Below are 26,969 nucleotides of genomic sequence, written 5' to 3'. Positions count from 1 at the left end.
CAGGCACCCAGGCTGTGTGCGACCACATGGGGGGAATCGCTAACACAACTTCACCTCGGCCTTTCCTCGCAGTACTTCACTGAGGTGCTGACAACAGAGAATTTTCATTTTTGATAGTCTGTATCAAATTAGGAGTCACGTATTTTCACTGCCATATTCCATAACTCATACCCCTAACTGACAAAACAAAACTTGAAAGCCCTGATGCTGACCACTTTATTTTTTTTTAATTTATCTATTTTTGTTTGTTTTTTGAGACAGAGTCTCATTCTGTCACCCAGGCTGGAGTGCAGTGGCGCAATTTCGGCTCACTGCAACCTCCATCTCCCAGGTTCAGGTGAGTCTCTCTGCCTCGGCCTCCTGAGTAGCTGGGATTATAGGTGCGATTATAGTAGGTGGGATTATAGTAGAGATGGGGTTTCACTATGTGAAACCGGGTGTGGTGGTGGGTGCCTGTAATCCCAGTTACTCGGGAGGCTGAGACAGGAGAATCAATTGAACCTGGACAGAGGTTGCAGTGAGCTGAGATCACACCACTGAGTGACAGAGCAAAACTCCATCTTAAAAAAAAAAAAAAAAAAAAAAACCAATCCAATCCACTGCCATTATAAGCAACACTGTAATGAACATTATTCGGCCATGTCTCCTTGGATTCATACAGGAGTCTGTTCAGGGCATATAGTTGGAAGTGGAATTGCTGAGTTGTCATATATACATATGTTCCACTTTACAGCAACACAAAAATGAACTAAGACACCATCCAATGAACACCAAGGGCTTATTTCCCATTACAGGATCTCAGAAGTGTGTGTGAATAGACTAGCACAATAGTTCTAGTAGATGTGCAGAACAGACTGGAACTGCTGGGTCCAACCTCTTTACTTTACAAAAGCAAAGGCTGAGTCCCAGAGAGTATGGAGGTGAGGAGCTAACTTATGGACCCCCTGCAAATGGGGAGGGAGGGATTAGGTGTGGGTTTCCTGCAATCTGGTCTCCATTATTCCAGGGGCCACTTCCTTTGTTTCAGTGAGTAAGACATTCCAGTATGTGCTGCAAACAGTGCAAGCTTCAAGGTGCATGGGAGGTCTTGGAGCCTCCAGCTTCAGGAAAGCAATGAGAATTTTGAAAACTTGCCCCATAATTAGTTCTCCCCAAAAAACTTAATTCACCTGCCTATAATATATTCCAAACAATCAGTCCCAACTCCATTCCAAAAAAATTTTAGTTGAGCATTTGCAGTGTGCTCCAGCGCCAAGTGCACAGGCTAACACATACATGAACACATAGAAACACATCACGTGCAGTACCGATGCCTGAACTTCGGCTTACTCAAGCTTGATTCCTAACTCAGCCTCTCACTGGCTGTATGATTTTGGACAATCTGTTTGACATTCGAGCCTCAAATTCCTCATCTAAAAATTGTGGATAAAATTTGTACTTAGCATAGAGGTTTTTGAAAAGTAAATGAGTTAATACATTGAGGTGCCCAAAAGAGTCCTTAGCCCATATGTATTTAGAAAAGATTTAGGGTACTTACTTAGTGCTAGTGCTGGGTGAAATAAAGACAAGGCCCTGGCCTTCAGGAGTGTGTACATTTATCTGAATGTCAAATAAAAATCTCAGAAATGGGTGTGGTTTCCAGTCAGAGGGAGTGGTAGGTAAACATGCCAATCTAGAGGACATGGAAGAGATAAGAGGCCCCTCACCTCGAGGGGCTCTTTGAAGGGCCAAGAAACACACTCAGGAAACAATCCTAAGCAAGGTCATACCCTCAGCACTGGGTCCAGGCTGGGTCCCAAGGCTTCAGCAAACACTTATTTTGGGAATGATACAGTCTCATTAGATGAACCAGGTCCCTAGAGGCACTTAGGGAGATGAGCCTCAAGGACACACATGTGCTGGAAATAGCACAGGCACGTGGCATTAACAAGCCCTGACCCACGCCCTGCCCCTACTCCCCTCCCAACAACACCCCTGTAGATGCCTCACCAGCGACCTGCCAGCTTCCTGGAGATCTCGTCCCCCTTAGATTCTTGGACACTGTGCCTCCTGGTTCTTCCTCTGCCCTGGCAGCTGCCCGTTGGGCTCTCTCTCCTGTCCTCTAGATGTGAGTACCTACGCCCCACCCACCACCCCTCATGGGCCTCACAAGCACCTCATCTCTAAAATGGAGGCACCTATTATGAGGATTAAATAAAAAGCTCTGATACAACTTTGTTCTGTCTGCTTCTCTGGGATGTTGCCATTCCCAGGCAGCTGGGCTCAACAGCCGGGCCCCACCCTTGAATCCTCTTTTTGCCCACCCACCACCCACCAGGGCCATGTCTTGTGCTCTACCAGCCAGGCCTCACTCCCCCTCCACTCTGCCTATACTGCCAATGACGTAACATTACCAAGACACCCCTCAAAACCTTGCATTTACTCCCCAATGCTACTGCAGAGACTAAATGTTTTAGGCTTGCATTCAAGGCCTTCAGTGACCTAGCCCTAATCCACTGGACTTTTCCAACTTGAATCTCCACCGTGATCCTTTTTCCCCTACCTGATTAAATCACTTGCTGGGTGGTGCACCATAAAATAAAGATTCTGGGCCTCGTGCGGTAGCCCACGCCTGTAATCCCAGCACTTTGGGAGGCCGAGGTGGGCGGATACGAGGTCAGGAGATCGAGACCATTCTGGCTAATGGAGATCGCGCCACTGCGCTCCAGCCTGGGTGACAGAGCAAGACTCCATCTCAAAAAAAAAAAAGGATTCTGTATCCTAATAAGATGATTAAACAAAGCTCAATAGGTTCGTATTGCAGGACTTCTGAGCCTTTCCTTAATATGCACTGTGGCAGCGGGCGCAGTGGCTGTAATCCTAGCACTTTGGGAGGCTGAGGCGGGCGGATCACCTGAGGTCGGGAGTTCGAGACCAGCCTGACCAACATGGAGAAACCCCATCTCTACTAAAAATACAAAATTAGCCGGGCGTGGTGGCACATGCCTTTAATCTCAGCTACTCTGGAGGGTGAGACAGGAGAATCGCTTGAACCCAGGAGGCGGAGGTTGTGGTGAGCCAAGATCACATTATTGCCCTCCAGCCTGGGCAACAAGAGTGAAACTCTGTCTCAAGAAATATATATATATGCACTGTGGCTCTCCACACTTTCCCCAAGTCTATTTGGATTTCTAGTACTTTTTACATGGGGCTCAAGAAAAAAATCTAGGTCAATCTGCACTACACTGTCCCTCCGGCGTCCGGCGTCCCAGTTACAGCATGCACAGGTGAGCCAGAGAGCGGCTCCCATGTCCTACAGTTGTGGCCACGTGAGGTACGTTTGTTGTAGTTCATCACCGTCACTGCATGCAATCTCAGTGGTACCGTAAAATGCCAAACTGAGCCAAGCAGCCTTCCTCAGCACACAGGTGGAAAACAAATGGCCAACAGTGATGCCACAGTAGGGCTGACAAAGGCGCCCTCCCTTGACTGCCAGGACTGCCAGCTTTTCCCAAGCTTCCTGTCCATCCGTCACACAGCCTTCCATTCAATTCCCTGGATGCTTCCCTTAGCCAGGGTTGGTTTCTGAGGCTTTTGAGTTATTTGGGTCCCTGAGCAAAGCCAACTAAATCAACCCCGAATAGTGCAGCAGCTAGAGCCATCCCCCAGATGCAGTACCTGTCCCATCTGGAGTGGACCTCACAAAGGTGGGCAGCATCTTCACTGCTGCAGTGGGGTGAGTGGTGGCTCCAAGCCCTTTCTCCATCTCCTTGCGGAACCGCTTAGAGATCTCCAAGAGGGTCTCATCAGAGAGGCGCATGTGGTAGAGATACTGGTCAACCTGAAAAAGGAGGAAGACAAGAGCAGAGACCACTGGTTAAATAAATTATGGCATAGGTGTATGTCATGGAACACCACTCAGCCCTTCAAAAGAACAAAATCTGTTATGTACAGAAAGTTATTATTAAAGACCATTAGTAGGAACCGATTTGACAGGACTTTGTCTTAAAAAAAAAAATTAAAATTATAAAAATAGACCTAATTTTTGGAGAACTGGTGCATACCTGAGGAAAAGCCTATTAGGACAGAGGAGAGTTCTTTTCAGAACGGTTGAGTCGGAAGGCCTGTGACAACATCACTGGAGCCAGGGTTCATTACCCTCATCTCTTGTTCCCCCAGCACCTGACACAGCCAGTCACATCAATCCCATTGCCCCTCACCCTGGGCCAGGTAGCCATCACCTTTTTCCTGGACTCCTACAATCCCCAGTTCCTTTTTTACCTCTTCCATACACTTTCCACACCCAGCCAGACTGTGCTGATCCCCGGCTTTCAGGGCTTTCCATTGGAACAAAGCTCAAAATCCTTTCAGGGCCCCACATGATTGGGCCTCTAGCCGCCTCCTAATCTTTTTACCTTTTTTTTTTTTTTGACAGTGTATCGCTCTGGTTGTCCAGGCTGGAGTGCAGTGATGAGATCTCAGCCAGCCTCAGGTGATCCTCCCACCTCAGCCTCCTGAGTAGCTGGGACTTTCAGGCACGTGCCACCATGTCTGGCTAATTTTGTTGTTGTTGCTGTGTGTTTTTTGTTGTTGCTGTTGTTGTTGTTGTTGTTTTGAGGCTGAGTCTCACCCTGTCACCCAGGCTGGAGTAGAGCAGTGCAATCTCAGCTCACTGCAACCTCTGCCTCCTGAGTTCAAGCAATTCTAGTGCCTCAGCCTCCCGAGTAGCTGGGACTACAGCAGTGCACCACCACACCCAGCTAATTTTTGTATTTTAGCAGAGACAGGGTTTCACCATGTTTTCTAGGCTGTACTCAAACTCCTGGACTCAAGCTATCCACCCGCCTTGGCCTCTCAAAGTGCTGGGATTAAAGGAGTGAGCCACTGCACCTGGCCCCACCTCCTAATCTTATGGTAAGGTCTGCACTCTTTGTGTAGATTCTCTCCCTGGTTCAGTTCCCCAACTTCCCCAACTTGCCCATCCCTGCCTTGGATCTCATGCACACAGGCCCTCCAGGTATATGCCCTGCCAATCTGCTACCACTCCTTCAGGCCTCTCTCCGTAGAGGCCTCTTCTCCTCCTCCAGATCACAACAGTCAGGCCTCCCTGTTATTCTAAGAACTTGAGCTTTTCCCTTCACAACACTATCCACAATTTGGAACTAAATATTTATTAGGGTCCAAATCATAAGCACCAAAGGCTAGAAGAACAATGTCTACTTGTTCACCTTTGCATACCTGGAGGCTGGCACAGTGCCTGGCACAATGGAGAGGCTCTATGTAAATGATAATGCAGCCTCGGTGCTCATGCGGAGGAAACTCTCCCTAGTTCTTTCACTGGTCCTGTTTCCCACATAAATTCACATGAACTTTTCCCAGATTTAATACGAGGAGAATGAGAAGCATCAGATAACTCTCACTTGTTTTTTGGTTATCTTTTTTTAATCTTTTATTTATTATTTTTGAGACAGTCTTGCTATATTGCCCAGCTTGTTTCCAACTCCTGGAATCTACCTCAGCCTCCAGGGCTGTGGGGCACTAGCCCCCCACCCTCCATCCCACAAGCTGGGTCTCTGACCTCTAGTTCCTACAATATCTGGGAGCCAAGGTGCTCCTGAGGAGGGCTGGGCCTCCCCCACAAGGACATTTGAGGCTCCCCAGGAGGAAAAAGGGTGCAGCTTCAGCCTGACACTAGACAAGCCCCCTTTCTTTTCAATGAAGTGTAAGACAAGTCTCTAGCCACCTCCAGTGACCCTAGTTCAAGGGTAACTGTGACCACCCCGGAAGCTTCCCACTCGAGATCCAATGACACATTGCCTGGCCCAGGAATGCTACGTCACAATTTTCACATCTCAGGGCTAATGTACAAAGTCTGGGGCTACCCAGACCAGAAGCCAATGCGAGGCCACATCCAGGAAAAGCCTGAGATGCCCTCATGGGCAACTGTAATAATGGCAAGCCCTCACGTGGCTCCTGCTTTGTGCCAGATCCTATTCTCCGGGTTTGCTCCCATTGGTTCATTTCATCCTTAGAACAGCCCTCTGAGGTAGGAAGTGCCAGCACCTCTATTCTACAGAGAGGGGAAGTCACACAGACATGAGGGGCCATGTTTGGCTTGATAGAGGAGTCTGGCTGGTCTGTGCTCTTGTCCACTCTACTAGATGACTGCCCCCTGCCTGCCTGGATACAGCAGGGTCTATACAGGTCAAACAGCATTGCAGGGAATGCAGGCTGGCCAGATCCATTAAAAGGCCATCTTCTATTCCAGTCACCTCCCAATGCAGACATGAACGGCACACAGTGGAGAGTGAGGCCCACAGAGGTGACTGAGCAGGTCTGGGGCAGCAGACATGTCTCTGAACATTGTCATGAGGGTGACACCTGACAAAGACACTCCCACCTCACTACTTTCCCAAAGAGAAGAGAGGACCAGAAGCTTCACTGATGCCCCCGCCTCCACCCCACCTCCACCCTCTATAAGGCTTCAGGTGTTTGCAAAGGGCACAGGAATTCCTGCACTGAGGAACTGAGCCTGTTCCACCTCATTAAATGGTCCTATCATCATGTCCAGAAGCATGAGGTTATGCACACAAAAGAGCAAATTCTACAGCAGCCAATCCTCGTTTATCTTCGATGTTTAAACTGCTTCAAGACTTGTTGGAAATCCAGTCAGACACTTCTCATCCTCAACCCTTGAAGAATCGAGTTAAACAGTCACCCTTTATCCACGTTGCCTTTTGCCCCATAGATAACCATCTTCCACATGTTCAGTGACAGATGAAAACAGTAGTGGGGTGATAGTTACAGCGGCTAAGCATTCCTCAAGCACTTCTCACCTGTCAGGCACATCCGGCTTTCCCGACCTGTTCTCCATTGTCTTTGTAAAACTTCTGCACCACTGTTTTATAGATCACTTGGGTAATGAGGGGCAGAGATGGGATTCCACAGAGGTCTGACTGGCCCCACTGCCAGGCTGTCAGGACAGCCACCCTCGTCTGTCCTGTGGGCCCCTCTTAGTGTGGATGGGCACTCCCTGCCTGCCCTGTGGTTTCTTGGATGACCCCGGGACCTTACTTTCCTCTCCATCACATAAGGAGACTAAGAGAGAGGATGTGAAACAGCTATGGATATGAAACAGTGAAAAATGTCCAGGCCAGTAGCTTGGCCCAAACTTCCCCACTTTCACATCGGAGCTCTTTGAACTCTCAAAACTTGAGAATAGATGGCGCCAGGGCATGACGATGTGTCCACTCAGCTTATTAGGGCCACTCAGGAAGGGATAATTAATAATTAATCACTTAATGCCACAGTTTCCTAAACACACCAGTGGAGCCCACCCAGCCCTGGTGGGCAGTGCTGTGTTGGTGGGCACTGCTGTGTTGGTGGGCACTGCTGTGTTGGTGGGCAGTGCTGTGTTGGTGGGCAGTGCTGTGTTGGTGGGCACTGCTGTGTTGGTGGGCACTACTGTGTTGGTAGCCAAGGGAAGCAGAAGTCAGAAACAAGAAGCAGCCACCATACAAAGATGATTTTCCTGGATTGAGAAGGAGATGAATGCAATTTTCAGAATCTTGCCAACTTTCACCCACAGTGCCATCAGTGGGAGGGAGCACCAGGCCCAAAGTCAAGGGAGAAAGCCAAGCAGGTGATAGCAGATGTACACACAGCAGTGGGACTGCAGCTGAAAAGTATTCACCCTTAGAAAGGAAAGGCCCTTAGGGTAACTAGTTCAAAAATCCCACTAAACATAGTATTCGAGTTTATCTAGTTTGTCTCTCTCCACCCAATTGATAGTCATGTGGCCTAGGTTTGAATACTTCCAAGCCTGAGAGGCTCACTGTTTCTCTAAATTCCATTGTTGAACAGCTCTACTTGTTTCAAAGAGTGTCCTCAATCAAAGATAAATCTGCTTTCTGATACTTCTGCCTAATCTCCATTCTGTCACTTGTGCTAAGTTTCCAAACTTGCTTCACATCAGAATCACATGAGGAGCTTTTAAAAAAACAGTAAGAATTCCAAGGATCCATTCCAGACTAACCAAATGACACCTCTAGGGCTGGGGCTCAAACACCTTCCCCTCTCCTCTGGCAGGTTTCCAATATGCCAATAACGTGATCGTGGTTGGCCGTGTTCTGATCAACACTGCATACCACTTTTCTGCCTGGGATCTTTGAGAGTGGGTGGTTAAGATATTAGGCCAGGTGTGACCCTGTGAAGTAATCCTGTGTGGATCCAGCCTGCTGGGAGTTGGGAAGACAAACTCTGGATGTGTTGTTAAGAGATGTAAGTTTCTGGATACTATCAAAGCAGACTCATTCAGGTCAACCCTTGATTTGTGGCTGGTTGTGGTGAAGGGAGTGCTCTGGCATCAGAAACAACAGTATGCAAATCCTAGTGGTAGCATTCGTACAGGTGTGTGACATTAGAGGACTTTTCATCTGAACCCCAGCTTCCTCGCTGCAAAACAAGATGAATAGCCCCATGTGACAGAGTCATTAGCATAACTGTGGGGACAAAAGAGTTCTCTATCACCCTCCCTTTCCTTCCACCCCTTCTTTCTTCTAAGGCTTCTCTCCACCCAGGGGCACCTTCAGGCAATCACAGACATTTCTCAACCCTCCTTAGTCACAACGCAGAGGCTGTTTCCCCAAACTGTTCCTTCTCTTTCTGTGATGGGCGTGGATGAGGCTGCTTCTCTTTAAATCTCTATCTGGGAGAGGAGGAAAGGAGGAGGGGGCATTCCAGGCTGGGGAATCAGAGGCAGGCCAGAGCAAAGCCTGGCTGAGGAACAGGTTACCTTCCCGTCTGCCTGCCAAGCTGCCAGACGGGAGCTTGGTTAGACAGAAAGAGTGTGTTAGACAGAAAGAGATAGCACTGTTAGTTGATATCTTTTCGGCAAGGGTTAGATTAGAGCTTCCTCACTGGGTAATTTTGGTCAGTTTCAGTTTTTCCCATAACATACCAGTCTGACATGCCCACTTCCTCTACAGAATTGGGGTTGGTGTCAGGGGAAGCCCTAAAGACAAATTAACCCCATACTCTCTAGGAAATAAGATAATACCCAAAATGGGAAGCCGTTAACACCCATCCCCTTAAGTACCTGCATTTTCCTCCAGACCAGCACTTAAAAAAGGAGAAGAAATTGTGTCACTGTCACAAAGCAACAAATGGAGAGAACAAAAGGGGACACTCATGGAGGCTCCACTTCGAAGAATGCAGTGTGCAGGGTGGGCCATACACAGTCCTGGCCAGGTATGGGGAAGCCCAGGAAGGAAAAGCCTGGAGGTGAGTGTAAGAAAGGGATCTCAGAGAAACCAAGGCCCATCGGGGAGCAGCCTCGACCCAGGTCACACATTTGAAACTCGAATCTGGATCACCCAGATGAATGTCAACCCTTCTGGTCCAGAAGCGCCCATCTCATTCTGCAGGCCCAATGCAACTGAAAGACTGGTGCCACTGCCTGGATCCTGAGCCCACCCCATCTGGTCCCTGTGGGAACCTGGCCTTGATCAAATTATTTACATCCAGAACACAGCAACATTCCAATTTTGACAGTTTTTATATGAAGTACTACAGATCCTACCTTGAGTAAGGTACTCAAGGGGTTTAAAAGGGAAGTGTAGAAGAAACGAAACCTTAAATTTCAATGTCTGAGTCTGTAAGATCCATATCATTCAATCCCTGAATCCTGACTACTGCTGCAACCCCAGCATCTTCCATGTTATGGCATTTATGGAACAGCTATTATATACAAAGCACTAGTGTACAGAAACATAATTTTATAAGAAATTAATTCTGGAAATGAATAGTGGTGGTAGTTGCACAGCAATGTGAATAATACACTTAATGCCACTAAATTGTACACTAAAATGGTTAAAATGGTAAATTTTGTGATTAATATTTTATTACAATTTTTAAAAATTTTAAGAAATCAATAGCCCTGCTCTCTAGGACTTTGTATCAAAGAAGCTGGCTCATATTATAGACCAATGAGTGTCTCTAGAATGCGTGAAGAGATGAATCTTGTCTAATAAGAATGTCGGGCACAATACAAGGCAGCTCATGGGAAGTGTCACAGATTTAAGTGGCCTGAGAGACTGGCAATCAAAGGGGATACTTTTGGAGCTCAGCCATCTCAGCAGATAAATGCTCACCTAGAGACAGCAGTGTGAAAAGGCTCAGGAGGCGTGGGCAAGCCCCTCAAGACCCTAGGAAATTACCAATTCCAGGAACAGAAAGCTCCTCACCTTCACAACCTTACATTAGCTCCCCATGAAATGCTTCATAGGTTTAATTCTATCATTTTTAATCAAGGGCTCACAGGAAAGACTATAAAGACCACCGCACTATGTAAAGCTGCTGTGTCTTTCACTAATGCTTCCCTAGCCATTCGGTCCCCAGTAGGGTTTAGTGTCAGGAGAAAGTCTGGCTGCCCAGACACACTGTGCTACCTGTTATAGGCCGATGGGATGAAAACGACTGACTCAAAGAGAACTAACTATCCTTTTTGCCTTGACTGTCAGGAAGCTTGGAGCTCTGTCAAGTTTGTTTAACTTTAGAGACGGAGTCTTGCTCTGTTGCCCAGGCTGGAGTGCAGTGACACAATCATGGTTCACTGCAGCCTCAAATTCCTAGGCTGCAGCCTTAAACTCCTGGGCTCATGATCCTTCCACTGCAGCCTCCCAAGTAGCTAAGACTATAGGTACGCACCCTCATACCCAGCTGATTTTTTTAATTTTATTTTTTCTGTAGAGACAGAGTCTCACTGTGTTGTCCAGACTGGTCTCAAACTCCTAGCCTTAAGCAATCCTTCCATCTTGGCCTCCCAAAGTGCTGGGATCACAAGCATGAGCCACCACACCTGGCCTGTCAAGTTTTTCAGTAATCATCTCGCCAGTTTGATGACTCTTGTTCTAGAAATCTTTTTATGAAAGCTGAACCAAATCACCAAATCCTTTTAGTAAGCAAGCAGAAAATACATAATACATGAATAAGCAAATGTTCATCACTTGTGTCTGCAGGGCACACCCTCCTGGTAGAGGGCTGAATTCAAGTGATCAAATAGGATAAGAAAGTTACTCCACATGCACAGAAGCATCACAGCAAAGGATGCAGGATGCCTGTGGCACAGCTGAACTTTGTCTCTCCAGTCTTGTGATATTTCTAATTGATTATCTAGAACCGTCTCTCCAGGCGCCCTAGATGACCACGCTAAAAATCCTACCTTTTAGTTTCTAGACCCTAGAAGACCAACTGATTGAACTTCACCTTTCTTAACATGCATGTTCTTGTCCTGAAGATACAATCAGGTCATCTATATATTAGGTCAACACTCCTATTTGGCCCCTTTGACAGAAACTTAGAAAGGACCGTACCTTCTGGAAGTCAGGGGCCTTATTATGACTACTTTCGTCTGCTTTAAATCAACCACAGTCAAAACAGGGTGGTGGGATGGGCACAGTGGCTCACACCAGTAATCCTAATACTTTGGGAGGCTGAGGAGGGAGGATCATTTGAAGCCAGGAGGTCAAAGCTGTAGTGAGCCATGGTCACACTGCTGCACTCAGCCTGGGCAACAGTGCAAGACCCTGTCTCTTAAAAACAAACAAACAAGCCAGAGTGGTGCAAGAGATAGTATACAGCAACAAGAATGCACCACCTACCACCACATGCAACCACATAGGTGAATCTCAAAATACAGTAAACCACTGGGTGAAAAATGCCAGACACAAAAGGCGTCTTTTATATCCTGTATGAGTCTATTTATATCAAGTACAAAAACAGATCTATGCTGTTAGTCAGGACGGTGATTACACTTGATGGTGGTGGTGGGTAGGAGAACATGGGGCTGGTTCAGGTAATGATCTGTTACTGGATCTGGATGGTGGTTACCTGCTGCTTTCAGTTTCCCATGTGCATTATACTTCAATTCAAAAGACGCTGGGAAAAAAAAGGCAGGTGGCACTGACTTGGCCCAAGTTTACCCACTATACACGGTCAAGGAGCCAAAGAAGATTAAAGAGGTCAAAAGAGGCCAAACAAAGAGAGATCCATCATTTAAATCTGGCCACACAAAGCCTTCCAGTGACTCTGTGCTGACACATGCTTGCAACTTAATTTCAAAAGAATTTCATATTTTTGCATTATTCCTTTGCCAGTGTTTTACCACAAATCTCTGACAAGGAAACCAAGCCTTGGAGAAGCCTCCCCAAATCACAGGCCTAGTCCCTGAAGGCCGATAGCATCCAGTGACCAGCCGAGTGCCCTAACCTAGGGCACAGGTGTGCCCATCCTGGGAAAGCCAAGCAACTGCTGTCAGTGACCTCATCAATAATAATGCCCTCACAGACTCCTCCTGGGAAGGCTGAGGCTGTACAAAGAGCAGCAAGTTTATTCTACAAAGTTGCCAGGGCAGGGCCAGATGTTTCTGATATAAGGAAAAAAGATGAGCCGGGGGAAAGATACACAGCAGAACATGGATTCTGTAAGTCTCCTGTCCTCTGAAAGCCCACGGACCAAAACTGACAGATCTCCTATGCCACTTCTTCAGATGGGACAAGGAACTTGTTCTCGCCAGGGCAGCCATGCCACCTCAGGCCAGTGCCAGCTCTGACACACTGCAGACTCACAAACCCGAGGCGGCGGGTAAGCGCAGAGCTGACCAGGGAGGCATACGGGCCACTCCTCCAGGATCCTGTTGCAGCGTTGTGAGTCACAGGGCTTCCTGTTCTTCCAGTTCTCACTCTCAGCTGCATCAAGTTACAGCCAGACAGACCTTAGACAGCAGCACCTGTCCAGGGTCCAGGAGATGAGCATTTGGGACACCCGGCCCGGGGTCCTCCTGTCCTCAGACATTCTGTTCTGACTGCGGAGCAGCAGTGCAAAGGGGGATTATGTCCCAGATGCACGTGACCCTGGCACAGTTCACCTGCCAACAGATATTGACTGAGTGCCAAGTTAAGTGTGCCAGGGCTGGGCACTGAGGATACTGGAATAAAGGAGACACCAGCCTCTGCCAGGAAGGGGCTCAGTCTATTGGCAGAAGACATCTGATATATTAACAAGTAATTACAAACTGACGGGAAGGGCCGAACAGTGGGCAGTTTCTTTTACATTAATAAAATATGGATTTACAATCACTTAAATCACATACATCAATGTGAATCTGAGGAGTTTGTCTTGAAATGGTTAGAAATGTGTATGTGTTGGCCTCACTGCCCAGAATGCCCCCTCCCCTTGTCTAACAAACTCCCACTGACCCTCCATACCCAGCACAACTGGCCTCTCTGCAGTCATAGCAGCAGCTAGCTCAATACTAGGATATAATAGGTGCTCAAGAAACCTTTGTTATAGTTATACACAAGGGGCTATGGGAACACCAAAGAGAAAAGTTGGACAAGTAACTTGGTGAAGGGGAAGAGCTGGCTACTCCCGACTGACCAGGTGCTCTGTGTCGGACCTTGCTCTTCAGGCCTGCACCCACATTGCATGGGATCCCCGCAGCAGCATGGTTTCCTCCCAGTCTACCTGTCTGCCCCCCTAAGATGCTAGGTCCCTAGAAGTCAGACTCTGCCTACCCCTCGACAGCCCCAGGCCAGGGACCAGAATCTGCCTCTGAGCCTCTTGCCTCACAGTGGCATCTGAACTCCCCACTCCTGTCTGCTGCTAGCGGTCCATTTGCTGGATCAAATACCTCTGGGTCTGTCCCAGTCTGCCCCATCCACCCCAAGATCACACCCACCACAGGCAAGGTACCCACACTTCCCTGCTTACCCAAGACAATCTCAGTTAACACCTGTGGTCATGGCATAACTACTGATAGTGCTTTCTTCCATTCTCAAAAGGGCCCAGTTTGGACATTAGGGCATCCCCCTAGATACAGCTAAGTAAATCCTGCCTTTGATCTTGGGAAACTGACACTTAAAATGGTAAGAGTTCATGCTGCACAAATGGTGTTTTAAAAAAACATGATGGGGGCCGGGCGCGGTGGCTCACGCCTGTAATCCCAGCACTTTGGGAGGCCGAGACAGGTGGCCGAGACAGGTGGGTCACGAGGTCAGGAGATTGAGACCATCCTGGCTAACACAGTGAAACCCCGTCTCTACTAAAAATACAAAAAATTAGCCGGGCATGGTGACACGTGCCTGTAGTCCCAGCTACTCGGGATGCTGAGGCAGGAGAATGGCGTGAACCCAGGAGGCGGAGCTTGCAGTGAGCTGAGATCGCGCCACTGCACTCCAACCTGGGGGACACAGCAAGACTCCGTCTCAAAAAAAAAAAAAAAACCATGATGGGGATCAAGAAACTGGGTTCCAGATCTGGGGCTTATCCTATGTGAGCTTGGGCTGGTCCCTTAGTACACAACATCTGGTTTCCTTAACTGTAAAATGAAGGGTTTGTTTAGACTACATGGTCCCAAAGGTCCCTTCCCAGCTGATACCTGACTCATAACCCCATGAAACTGAAACATAAGTGAAACTGAAACATAGTTGCCCCAGCAGCTTTGTGCTAGGGGTTAAGGGCACTGGCTCTGGAGTCACATTGCCTGGGTCTGGATTCTGGCTTGCCCTGAGGCAAGGTACTATCCTATTCTGTGCCTGGTCTCTTCATTTGAATAATAGATAATAACAGGACCTACCTGGAGGGCAGCTGGAGGGTGGCCTGAGTTTACTACACACAGAGCTGATGGGAAGAGGCTACAGGACTTCGTGGAGGGGACTGAGACAGAAAAGTTTGGGAGGAAACAGGAAGCAGGAAGAGGAAGTCCCTCAAATGGCAAAGAAGGAAAAGTGGCAGCTTCAAATGCCCTCATTTAACCCTAATTAAAGCTGTCAGATGGTTCATCTGGCTTTATTCCTTCAGACAATATGGAGATGCCAGAAGGAAGGGATTGGGAAAAAGGCCTTTTAAGAACATGGACCACCTCCAAGCATCCAGGGCAGAAATGGTGGAAAGGCAGGAAGGCTCAGTGGGCGGGAGGTGGGTGGGCCCCAAGGGCTTCCAGAGCCAGTTTCTCCGAGCCTGACTCACTCTCCTGGTTAACGCTGAGATAAGATTTAACCAAGCCTGGAAAGAATGTCCGGGAAATGCTTAGAGATCCATCTGCAAACAAAATGAGTGACCACCCCTAAAAGAGGAGAGCATTTTAGGGGAAATGAGATTCTCTGTTCACAGGAACAGGGCCAAGACTCCTGACTCCTGACGTGGATAATGGCTGTTCAAGAGGTGGGATAGAGGGTATGGGTTCCACATGCAGAATCCCCCTGGGCTTCGTGAAGAACCCAGGGCACCCCGGGCTCAGCAGGAGGGAACACACTCAACAGCCCAGGGTCTGTATATGAGGGGCAAAGAGCTGTCTGCCAAAGCCCAGGATGTCCAGGGAACCTCACCCAATCTGCCCAAAGAATGTGAGAATGGCCATTCCCTTCTGTGAAATTCCAGGGGTCGGTGGGGCCAAACCTATCATGGCGGGTCCTGTGACTCTTCAGCACAGGGCACTGCAAATGATTTCCCCTGTGGAAAGCCAGGGTCTGGGAGACATGTGAGGATGAGTGAGCAAGTATTTAACTGACAAACTCCACAGCAGAAGACTATGAAATCCCAAGTAAGCAGCCTCCGCAATGCCCTCTGAAGCCTCTGCTCTTCTCTGGGTTAGTTACTGGGGAGAGAGAGGTTAGGCTTCTCCAGGGAAAAGGAGCTGGAACTAACCCTGTGATCATTCAGCACAGCTATGTCTCCTGCAGCATCACAAGGATGCTTCAACCTGAAGTGCACTAATGTTCCAGGCATCCCAGAGACCTCGAATCGGGGAGCCACCTCTGTAGAGGACCAGAAGAAAAGCAATTTAGAGGAAGAGCTTAAGGATGGATCTCCTACGCCCAGGAAAGAGAAGGTTTTAGAAGCAAGGTGGACGCATCCTTCCCTGGCTTCAGGAACTTTCCATCCTTCTGACTTCTCTGTCCTCTGATTCAATCCAATGTCACAGAGAGACACAAATGGACCTGAAACCACTTACTCTAAAAGAAGCTCTTGGGAATTATCCAGGGTAAAGCAGGGCCTCTTTTTGCTCCTGTCCAGGCGGACGGTGCAGTGGGACATCTAAGACTGTGTCTCTCCCTATGTACAGATGCTCCGACTTACAATGAGGTTATGTTCCGATTAGTAAGTCAAAAATGCATTTCATACACCTAACCTACCATCAAACACAAAGCCTATTTTACAATAAAGTGTTGAATATCTCATGTAATTTATTGAATACTGTACTGAAAGTGCAAAACATAATGGTTATATGAATACTGAAAGTACAGGTTCTACTGAATGCGTATCACTTTTACACCATTGTGAAGTCAAAAAAAAAATCATTAAGTTGAACCATTGTTAAGTACCAATACTTAATACATAAAGCATTGACTATACGTCAGGCACAGTTCTCAGAGCTTCACACCTGTTAACCCTCTTTCTCTTTCATTCTTAAAACTACTCAGTTAAAGTGTTATCCCATCTTTGCATTCTATAGGGAAAAGAAACTGAGGCCTAGACAGGTAGAATAACTGACCCAAGCTCACACTGCGTGTTATGCAGAAAGCCAGAGTTCAACCCCAGGGAGCCTGACTCCAGCTCATCAAACAGCCTCTCCCAGTAACTGTCAGGCTGTCCCTCAGTGGATGTCACTGGCCTATCTCCTCTGCTCCCCAGCTCAAGTGCCTTCTGAACTCCCATTACACCAGCTCACATGCCTGCCTTGTTGGGAAGCCTGGCTCACGCCCAGCCTCCATGGAAACTACGGCAGCACCAGGGTGAGCATCTTCCAAGGACAACTCAGTAAACTTCTCTTGCTGGCTTTCTGGAGCACTTGTATTGCCCACATTTCTCTGGTTGAGAATACAGAAACAGCAACTAGCTCCCGTCCCCTGGAAATCTGCCCCCCAGCAAGGGACTGTGGGCATCTGCAGACTGCTGTGAACTGTAGACCTCATCTTAAGTTCATCTTTTGTAGAAGCCCATTTCAAACTATGACGGTCCCACGACATGGCACACTGTTGAGAACTCAGGGCTCTCGTCCCAACTAGGGCTACTAACTTGCTGTGTGACCATCAGTAATACACCGGAAAACTGAAGGGGTCGGGGGATGGACCATGTTCTTCTAAAGCAGTTTCTCAAACTTGACACTGTAGACATTTTGGGCCAGGTAATTTTTTGTTGTGGGGAGCTATCTTGTGCATGGTGGAATATTCAGCAACATTCCTAGCCTCTGCTTACCAGATATCAGTAACACACGCTCACCCAAGCCTGCCTCTGCTTACTAGATGTCAGTAACACACACTCACTCAAACCTTTGTGACAACTAAAAATGTCTCCAGACATTGCCAAAGTCCACTGGGGGGCAAAATCACTCCTAGTTGAAAACTACTGCTCTAAATGAAGAATTTTAAGAAGATAGGCTTTGTCTCTGGAAATTTGAGTAAGGTGGAAATTCTTGCTCTTTATGATAGGCTGGGATAGCCCCTCACAAAAAACATATCTGTCCCAAAATGTCAATAGCACCGAGGCTGAGAAAACTGCTTTAAAGATAAGCAGAAAGAGCCACTCCAGCACAAGGAAGCATGGCGCGTGATCCACAGAGTGTGATATGAAGATGTGTCCAGTGAGCTGTGGGATTTAATTTGCCACATCCCAACCCCCACAGCTGTTTTGTTTTTTTTTTTTTGAGATGGAGTCTTGCTCTGTTGCCCAGGCTGGAGTGCAGTGGCGCGATCTCAGCTCACTGCAAGCTCCACCTCCCAGGTTCAACTGATTCTCCTGCCTCAGCCTCCCAAGTAGCTGGGACTACAGGCGCCTGCCACCACGCCCGGCTAATTTTTTTTTTTTTTTGTATTTTTAGTAGAGACGGGGTTTTACCGTGTTAGCCAGGATGGTCTCGATCTCCTGACCTCGTGATCCGCCCGCCTCGGCCTCCCAAAGTGCTGGGATTACAGGCGTGAGCCACCACGCCTGGTGTAACCCCCATAGCTTTGAAAAGGCAAAGACAGACAACATACAGTGTTGGAAAACAAACCAAACCTGCTGACTTCAAAGCTCAACGATGATAATGAGGAACCTCTTATCAAGATCTGGTCTTTTAAACCAGAAGTATCTGAACAAAGGAAGACAGTTTTCTGGGGCTCCAAGTTCTTTCAGTTCATCAGATCTCCTTACTCCCACTGCCAACTGTGGTTTGTGCTGCTCTGATTCCCCCAGGAAAAGGACCTCCAATTGCCCCAAACTCCCCAGAGTACTGGAAAAGTTCAACTTTGAAAAGCAATGTTTAAAAAAAAAAAAAAGGCCTGGCGTGGTGGCTCACGCCTGTAATCCCAGTACTTTGGGAGGCCGAGGCGGGCAGATCACGAGGTCAGGAGATCAAGACCGTCCTGGCTAACACAGTGAAAAACCCCATCTCTACTAAAATTATAAAAAAATTAACCGGATGTGGTGGTGGGCGCCTGTAGTCCCAGCTACTCGGGAGGCTGAGGCAGGAGAAGCGCATGAACCCGGGAGGCAGAGGTTGCAGTGAGCTGAGATCACGACACTGCACTCCAGCCTGGGCAACCGAGCGAGACTCCGTCTCAAAAAAAAAAGGTCAGGTGCAGTGGCTCACACCTGTAATCCCAGCACTTTGGGAGGCCAACGTGGGCAGATCACGAGGTCAAGAGACCGAGATCATCCTGGTCAACATGGTGAAACCCCGTCTCTACCAAAAATACAAAAATTAGCTGGGCATGGTGGTGCACACCTGTAGTCCCAGCTACTCGGGAGACTGAGGTAGGAGAAGCACTTGAACCCAGGAGGCGGAGGTTGCAGTGAGCCAAGATTGTGCCACTGCACTCCAGCCTGTTTGTTTCACAAAAAAAAAAATAAATAAATGGCTTTGGCTGAGCTCAGGGGAGTTAATTCATTTAAAGGTAGAGGAGAAAGTGCTTCTTAGCTCTCTCTGAAATATAAGTTTGGCAATATAAAACAAACGGATGGTTAACAAAAGCTACAAAGTATTCCTACTACCATCAGTTGTCTTCTGAGCAGAGAAAGGGACAGAGTTAGGTTACCAAGATGTTACAAATTGAACAAATGGAGTGAATTGTACCTGTCAATGTCAGTTTGCCCAATCAAAATTAACATAGACAAAAATAATATTATTAAGGTTTCAATCAGCAATTTACTCTTGATACTCTAATACCATATGTGTGGACTAATGGCACACGGTAGGTGTCCAAAATGTGCCAAGGTTCCTTGAGGCCTCTAACTCCAGCCCCTCCCATGGTAATTCACTCTTTTGACTTAGTGGCCATAAATTATCTCTTCCTGGAGCCTTCTCTCTCTAGACAACTGAAAAGTGTCTGGGTTTCTGTCTCCCACATCACACTCAGAGGGCCTTGCACTCACTGTAGGTTCTTAAAAAAACATTAAAATTCTGAGGCTGAGGCAGGCGGATCACAAGGTCAGGAGATGGAGACCATCCTGGCCAACATGGTGAAACTCTGTCTCTACTAAAAATACAAAAAATAACTGGGCATGGTGGCGCATGCCTGTAGTCCCAGCTACTCGGGAGGCTGAAGCAGGAGCATCACTTGAATCTGGGAGGCAGAGGTTGCACTAACCCAAGATAGCGCCACTGCACTCCAGCCTGGTGACAGAGTGAGACTGTGTCTCAAAAAAAAAAAAAAAAAAAAGGCAAGGGCAAAAGGACCTAGTGTGAACAGGCAGGACAGAGGAATGAAAAGATGGAGAGGAAGATGGGGCTAAGCTGGGGGGTAGAAGCAGGAGGCAATTAAGAGCTGTAGAGAGCTCCTGAAATGATCCAGTCTGGCTCCAGAAAGAGTTTTAGGGACACCCTTAGCAGGCCTCCAAAGTAACCAGTTGACAAAGTTAGAGAGTTGATGAAAATGAATCCAGAGCCGGGCGCGGTAGCTCACGCTTGTAATCCCAGCACTTTGGGAGGCTGAGGCGGGCGGATCACGAGGTCAGGAGATCGAGACCACGGTGAAACCCCGTCATCTCCGCGTGATGGCGGGCGCCTGTAGTCCCAGCTACTCGGAAAGGCTGAGGCAGAATGGCGTGAACCCAGGAGGCGGAGCTTGCAGTGAGCCGAGATCGCGCCACTGCACTCCAGCCTGGGCGACAGAGCGAGACTCCGTCTCGAAAACAAAAATGAATCCAGGACTCTCAGCTGGAATAGCCAGAGGGTACTGGTGCCACTGATCAAACCAACAGAAGAGCTAGTTCCATCTGTGGTCATGATGGGTGGGGGTGCTACCAGCAGCCAGGAGTGGGCACAGGCCCAGGCCAGAAGCCTGCTCACGTTCCCCAGAGACAGGTGAGTATGTGCTCAAGAGCGTGGTGCTCTAAAGCCAAATGCATAGCTTCGATTCCCAGCTCCTACAGAAAAGCTGGTGACCTTGGGCAAGTTACCCCTGGGCCTCAGTTAAACAAGGATGCTAATAACAATCAGTCTTCATCTCATGGGATTGATTTGAATGTTAATATGCTGACATACCTAAAGAGCTTAGAACAGTGCCAGGTACACAGTAGGTGCTCTGCAGTCACTCCTGAGTTCCAAAGTGTCAACTGGCAAAAGTGAGCAAATAACCCTTATTCTCATCTCTAATGCCCCAAAACACTGGGCTTGTCCATCAGGAGACGACAACTGACCTCACTGGGCAGGTCACTTCCTTGTCCTTCCATGTCCTCAGACTACAACCCAGAATATGTAAGATTATCTTATCACAAGGGGATTTCAGAAGGGTCCAAATCAAAAGGTCTTTTCAAAAGACTCTAAAGTTATACTAAATTTTCATTCTTCCCTCTTAATTCTTCTTTCCAATGGCAGCTCAGAAAGATGGTTCCAAGATACTCTCTGAGTCTTTCTCTGCTTTCTGTGTAACTGCCACTGGAATCAAACAGCTTTGCTCACCTAAGCTGGGAGTCAAATCCCAGGTTCTGACAACTACTGAGTTAAAGGCCTGATTCAATTCTGCCCCTATTGGTAGTTTAGAGGAAATACACCCAAGGGTCCTCAGGGACACTTCTCAAACTGACAGGTGGCTGAAAGGGTAGAGAAAAGAAGCCTACAGGAATGACAGTTGCACAATGCAGTGCTTAATCATTGCAACTCCATAAAGTGGACAAGCCTACTGTTATTATTGCATTTTACAAAAAGAAATGGGCTGTCCAAAGAGGCTCAGGGTGCTATGGTTAATAAACCACAAGACAGGGATTACAACTCATTTCCAGATACCCTGGTTAATTCCCGTTCCATTCTGGGGTCAGAGAGATGACCCCCATTCCAAGATTGAGAGTGGTATTAACTCCAACGGGGTTCCAACCCTAGTGCCCTCCTCTGGATTGAGGAAGAGTAAATTTATGCAAGGATTCAAATGTCCTGGGGTAATACCCAAAGGAGAAGAACTCCCTGAGATTAATGATGCTCCACTGTGTATTTTAGGACTTGGCCAAGAGATGATAGCCTTCCCCAGGAGTTCTTAGAAATTGAGAAGTTACCAAGATCCTGCCAGCTCAAAGGCACGTTTTTAAGTAAACTGAATCAAGGTACAGAGCCACATCCTAGGAATTAGAGAATAACAGCCATTTACAAATAGTAAAACCCTAGTAAACCAACCGCCTCTGCTCGCTCCTCCAGACTTGAGGCTGGGTAACTCCTGCTTTTCTTGGAGGTTCACGCGCCATCACTACATAATATGCCTCCTATGCCCTCGGGACCGCCAGAATGGGAATATGAGCAGGTTGTCGCACAGAACGGTAATGGCAAGACATTTTCCCAAAAATGTGTTCCCAACAGATATTGAAATTCCAAGTATGTAATTGAGCAACGCTCAGTTGCCTCACAGCTCTAAAACAACCTCCCTCCCGCTAATCCCTTCCTAACTTGTCCCCTACCTCAAATCGTAGCCCAGGCCTGGGCCAGGAGCCAATCCCCTAATCCCGGGCATTTCAGAAACTCAATTCTGAGTGTGCCCCTGGCCCTGCCCGGCCCCATCCCCACCCCCATACCCCGAGGCGGGGAATGAGAGATTCCCGGCTTGGCCCGAGGCTCTTTCTTATGTAAATGACCCGGCCGCGGTGAGCGCTCAGCCGTAGGGAGCTGCGGAGAGCGAGGTGGGGACAGGTCGAGGCTTAAGGGGAAAAAAGCTTGTTTTCGGAAGGACATAAATCTCAAGAATCTCAAGCAATCCAGAAACGCGGCGGGTTGGCCCTCTCCGAGTAACTTTTGGGGCAAACCAGAAAGTAACAACCAAAGTCCTCCCCTTACTCGGAGGCAGACCCTGAGGACACGAGGCTGGGCGGTCCCGAGGCTGATTTGGAGGGGCGGGGGTTAATGGGGGACGCCCCTCGCCGAGCCTCAGTTCCGGGAGCCACAGTTCCGGGGAGGGGGCGCGGCGGGCGGAGTTCCTCTGCCCCTTTCCTACTCCTTCCCGGGTCAGCTTCTCCCCGAGCCCACCCCCGCAGGGCCGCGGGGAAGGAGAAGGGAACCGCTCGTCTCCTACACGCGGTCCGCGAGCGCGGACGGCCCCCGGCGGCCCCACGCGGCAGCGGAGCAGCCTCCCGCAGCCACGATTCTCTCCACGTGCTCTCGCCGGAACTCGCGCTGCAGAAGGGGGCTCCCTCCCACGTGGGTGCAGCAATCCGTGACTACCTGCGGGGCGACCCGCCACTCCAGTAACAGGGAAAAAGGGGCTGGGAGAGACAGCGTGAGCGCGTGCCGGAGCTCAGGGAGGGAGGGCGCCAGGCGGAGCGCGACCTCGGCTCCCCGCCCGCGCGCACTCGCCGGCTGTGCCTAGCGGACGTGGCTTCTGGCGCCCGGCTGCCCAAACTTTTTCCGCGTCCCAGGCCCCGAGTAGGGAGGAAGCGGGTCCCCGCAGGGTCGAAGAAGAGACTGCTGGAGGCCACGCCACTTTGCCAGAGCCCAGCCTGCCGCCCCGCCCGCGCTGACTTACTTACCTTCTGCACTTGGTCATGGTTGAGCTCCGTGAAGAAGTAGGCAAGCAGATGCGAGGCAATCATCCTGCCGCGGCCCGACGGCGCAGAGTTGGGAAACCGAGGCGGGGGCGCGAGCGGGGAGGCGAGCGGCGCGGTCCGACTGCTTTGTGCTGGGGCTCGGCTGCCCGGCCGGGAGCTGGGAGTCCGGACGGCGCACAAAGAAGGCTACCGGCGAGAGTGCGCCCGGCTGGCGGAGGGCGCGGGTCTCCAGAGACGTGATTTTGGCGTCACAACTGCTAGAAGGCGCCTCAGTTCTCTCCTGGCGACGTGTCCGGTTGTCCCACGTCAAGGCGCTAACTTCGGCCACAGGATCACTGAGGCTCAACTTGAGAGGAATCTCAGCCCGGCTCCACTCGGGCAGTGGGACCTCTCCGATTCACAGGGCGTGGCTCCGGCCCGCAGATTTTCTTAGCTGGGTGACACGATGTTGCCAGCGGCAGCCCGGGACTCCTGCGCCGGAGTTTCATGCAACAATGTGGCTTATTGAGGGGCTGCCGGCCCGCGGGCCTCCGGGCCAGTGACGTGCGTACGCCCATTGGCTGCGCGGGGAGGGTGTGTGCGCCCGCGGGCCGCCCGCCGCGGCGGCGCAGCCAATCATCGCTCACGGCTCGCGGGCGCGGCCGCTCAGACACCGGAGCCGGCAGCCTGGGGAGGCGCGCCGGGGGCGGGGGAGGGGGAGGGGCGGGGCGCCTGAGATGGGACGTGTGGTCCGTGGCTAAAGGCTGGGACGGAAAGGCGCATGAGCCACCGCCGCGTCAGGCTCGGCTATGGGTGGGGAGAGCGTGATCGCGGACCCGGGGTGTGGGGCGACTGGAAAAACGGGCCAGTGGACCAGCACACACCCTGTGCGGAGAGACACCGTCTGGCATCTCGGGATCACGTGAGGGGCTCCCACTGCCCAGTCACACGTCTAAAGCATCCTAGTTCTTACCTATTGTAGCACGGCCAGAAAGTGAGCCGCCTTAGCTGCTGATCGTACTAGAGCAGACAGTACAAGAGTCGGCCCATCCTTCACACCACTGATAGGATGTGAGTTTCACGAACCCCGTTTTACAGATGAGGAAATTGAGGCAAGGCCAGGGCTCACACCTGTAATCCCAGCACTTTGGGAGCCCAAGGTTGGAGGGTTGCTGGAGACCAGGAGTTCATGACCAGCCTGGGCGACATAGTGAGACCCCCATCTTCCCAAATAAAAATAACTAAATCAGCCGGGCATAGTGACGTGTGCCTGTAGGCCCTGCTGCTCAGAAGGCTAAGGTGGAAGGATAGCTTGATCCCAGGAGTTCGAGGCTGCAGTGAGCTATGATCATACCACTGTACTCCAGCCTAGGTGACAGAGGGAGACCCTGTCTCAAAAAGAGACTTGCACGAGGTCACATAGCTAATAAGTGGCAGATAGGGAAGAGAACCCCTGTCCCTCTACTTTAAGGCCCTATTCGCTTGCCCCATTATCCCATGCTGCCTCTCTAAGAGCCAGAGAAGTAGGAGGTAGAAAAAGAGCATCTCTGCAGCTCTGGGACTGATGATGTGAATGAACTGGGTAGAAGGTAAGTGTGTAACTGGATGATTGAACATGGGATGGGGTGGGTGAGGGGGCTTACCAATGCTGAGAGGAGTGGAAGCCCCAACCCCAGCTAATGCTAGACACCAGACTCCAAATTTAAACACACAGTGGAAACTGGCAAGAATGAAATACTGATTTCAAGAGACATGACATTAGCGCTGGTGGAGAATGGCAAGCCTAAGGTTGGAAAAGGTTCAGGGAAGGAATATGAAGGTCTGCCATGTTCTACTGAGGAGGAGTTTTTCTCTCAAACAGTGGAGTGCTGTCTGCAATGTGTACAGGCTTAAAATTATTATATAAGTAATCAATACTCATTGTTGAAAAATAATATATGGATAAACAGGAAAAATAAAAATCATGATCCATCTAGCCTCTCAGCTAAACTTCCTTTTTTTTTTTTTAAAGCAGGGACTCGATATGTTGCCCAGGCTGGTCTTGAACTCCTGGGCTCAAGCAGTCCTCCCACTTCAGCGTCCCAAATAGCTGGGGTTACAGATGTGCTCAGCAAAACTTCTTGAGAACTATGTACCCTTCAAAACGCACGTCCTCAACCCTCCTTCCCTATACTCCAGACAGAATTGAGCTCAAACTGCTTTTGTCATAGTCATCATAATGACCTACATGTTGCCAAATCTTGCATTCTCTTCTCTTCCCTGCCCTTGTGTTACTCCTCCTCTCGGGATGTTGAGGACAGTTAATCACATCCTCCATCTGGACACACCTTCCTCGCTCAGTAAGAGCACCAGTTCTCCACTCTGCTGGTTTCCGGCTAACCTCACTCCCCAGGCTCCTGAGTCTCTGTTTGCTCTATTGGTAAATGCTGGGGTATTCGGGCCTTCCCTCCACCCTCTTCTCTGAACTAGTTACAGTTTCAAACTCCCTGAGGAGAAACTAACTTCCTAGCCCCATGACTGTTATATCATCTGCATGCTGATGACTCACAATAGTAAATCTACAGCGAGGACCTCTCCTGGAGTTGCAGGCTTATTTCTCCAGCTTGCCATTTGTCATCTCCACTGAAGTAACTAGCATATCACACTTAACATGTCCAAAGCTGAACTCAACTTTTTTTCCCAGATCTTTTTCTTTCCCAGTTGTCTCAGCAAATGGCATCGCCATCCACCCTAACTCATCTTCGATTCCTTCTTGCCACTCACCCTCACAGCCAGTCAATCTATCAGCAAGTAGTTAATTCCACCTGTAAAACAGACCCTGCATCTGACCACTTCTCTCCATGCCCTTAGACACCTCCTGAGATCTTCCCACAGAACACTGCTTGGCATTCACACTAGCATGCTTTCCTCAAAAATGCAAACTCTTTCTCACCCAAGGGTCTTTGCTCTTCCTTTTCCTTCTATCTAGAATATTCTTCTCCAGGCCTGTCTCCAACTCATTCTTCCACCTCATTGAGGTTCCACTCAGATACCTCCTCGTGATGCAGGGCAGGCAGGCCCCAAAATTTGGACTTAGCCTGGGAAGATTCTTGGCTTCACCCAGTAAAGAATTCAAGGGAGGCTGGGCACGGTAGCTCACGCCTGTAATCCCAGCACTTTGGGAGGCCAAGGCTGACGGATCACGAGGTCAGGAGATCAAGACCATCCTAGCTAACACGGTGAAACCCCGTCTCTACTAAAAAAAAATACAAAAAATTTGCCAGGCCTGGTGGCGGGCTCCTGTAGTTCCAGCTACTCGGGAGGCTGAGGCAGGAGAATGGCGTGAACCCAGGAGGCAGAGCTTGCAGTGAGCCAAGATCGCACCACTGCACTCCTGCCTGGGCAACAGAAAGAGACTCCACCTCAAAAAAAAAAAAAAAAAAAATTCAAGGGCAAGCGGGTGGCATTAGACAGCAGCTTATATTGAAGTGGCAGTGTACATCAGGAGCAGAGGCACTGGTCTTTGCAGAGCAGGGCTACCCCATAGGCCGTGTGCCCAGAGTAGCAGCTCAGAGGCAGTTCTGCACTCATATGTCTACCCACTTTTAGTTAACATGCAAATTAAGGGGCAGATTATACAGAAATTTCTAGAAAAAGGTTGGTAATGGGTTGTTGAGTCATTGCCATGGAAAGGGGCAGTGACTTCCAGGTGTTAAATCTGGAACTCTAATCTAGAGTCTGGTCCCGAGTCTTAGCCCCCACCTCCAGAGTCAAGTCCCCACCTTCTACCTCATCAGAAGCCTTTCCTTGACCAGTTTATCTCAAATAGTTCCCCAAGTCACTATCACTTGGCCCTAGTTGATTTCCTATTTATTTTCGCTATGTTCTTCCTCTCCTCAATAGATGATAAGCTAAAAGATGGCAGGGTCTGTGTCTATGTCATTCCTTCATGTTTGCAGTGCCTAAAATGGTGCCTGACGAGGCCGGGCGCGGTGGCTCACGCTTGTAATCCCAGCACTTTGGGAGGC

General features: G+C 49.2%; 1 protein-coding gene across 1 annotated transcript in view; it reads right to left on the bottom strand.

Annotated features, from left to right (window-relative positions):
• Window positions 1–23,528, bottom strand: part of HK2 (hexokinase 2) — a 59,766-nt gene extending 36,238 nt beyond the window's left edge. Inside the window, exons 1-2 of the mRNA XM_003268711.4 lie at window positions 22,966–23,528; window positions 3,658–3,820 (exon numbers count right to left, since the gene is read on the bottom strand). Coding sequence (XP_003268759.2) covers window positions 3,658–3,820; window positions 22,966–23,028 — 226 coding nt within the window. The 5' untranslated portion in view covers window positions 23,029–23,528. The remainder of the gene's footprint in view (window positions 1–3,657; window positions 3,821–22,965) is intronic.
• Between the last annotated feature and the right edge of the window lie 3,441 nt (window positions 23,529–26,969).

The sequence above is a fragment of the Nomascus leucogenys genome, chromosome 14 (assembly GCF_006542625.1).
Source record: "Nomascus leucogenys isolate Asia chromosome 14, Asia_NLE_v1, whole genome shotgun sequence".
Classification (NCBI taxonomy): Eukaryota; Metazoa; Chordata; class Mammalia; order Primates; family Hylobatidae; genus Nomascus; species Nomascus leucogenys.
This window is presented reverse-complemented; position numbering and strand designations above follow the sequence as displayed.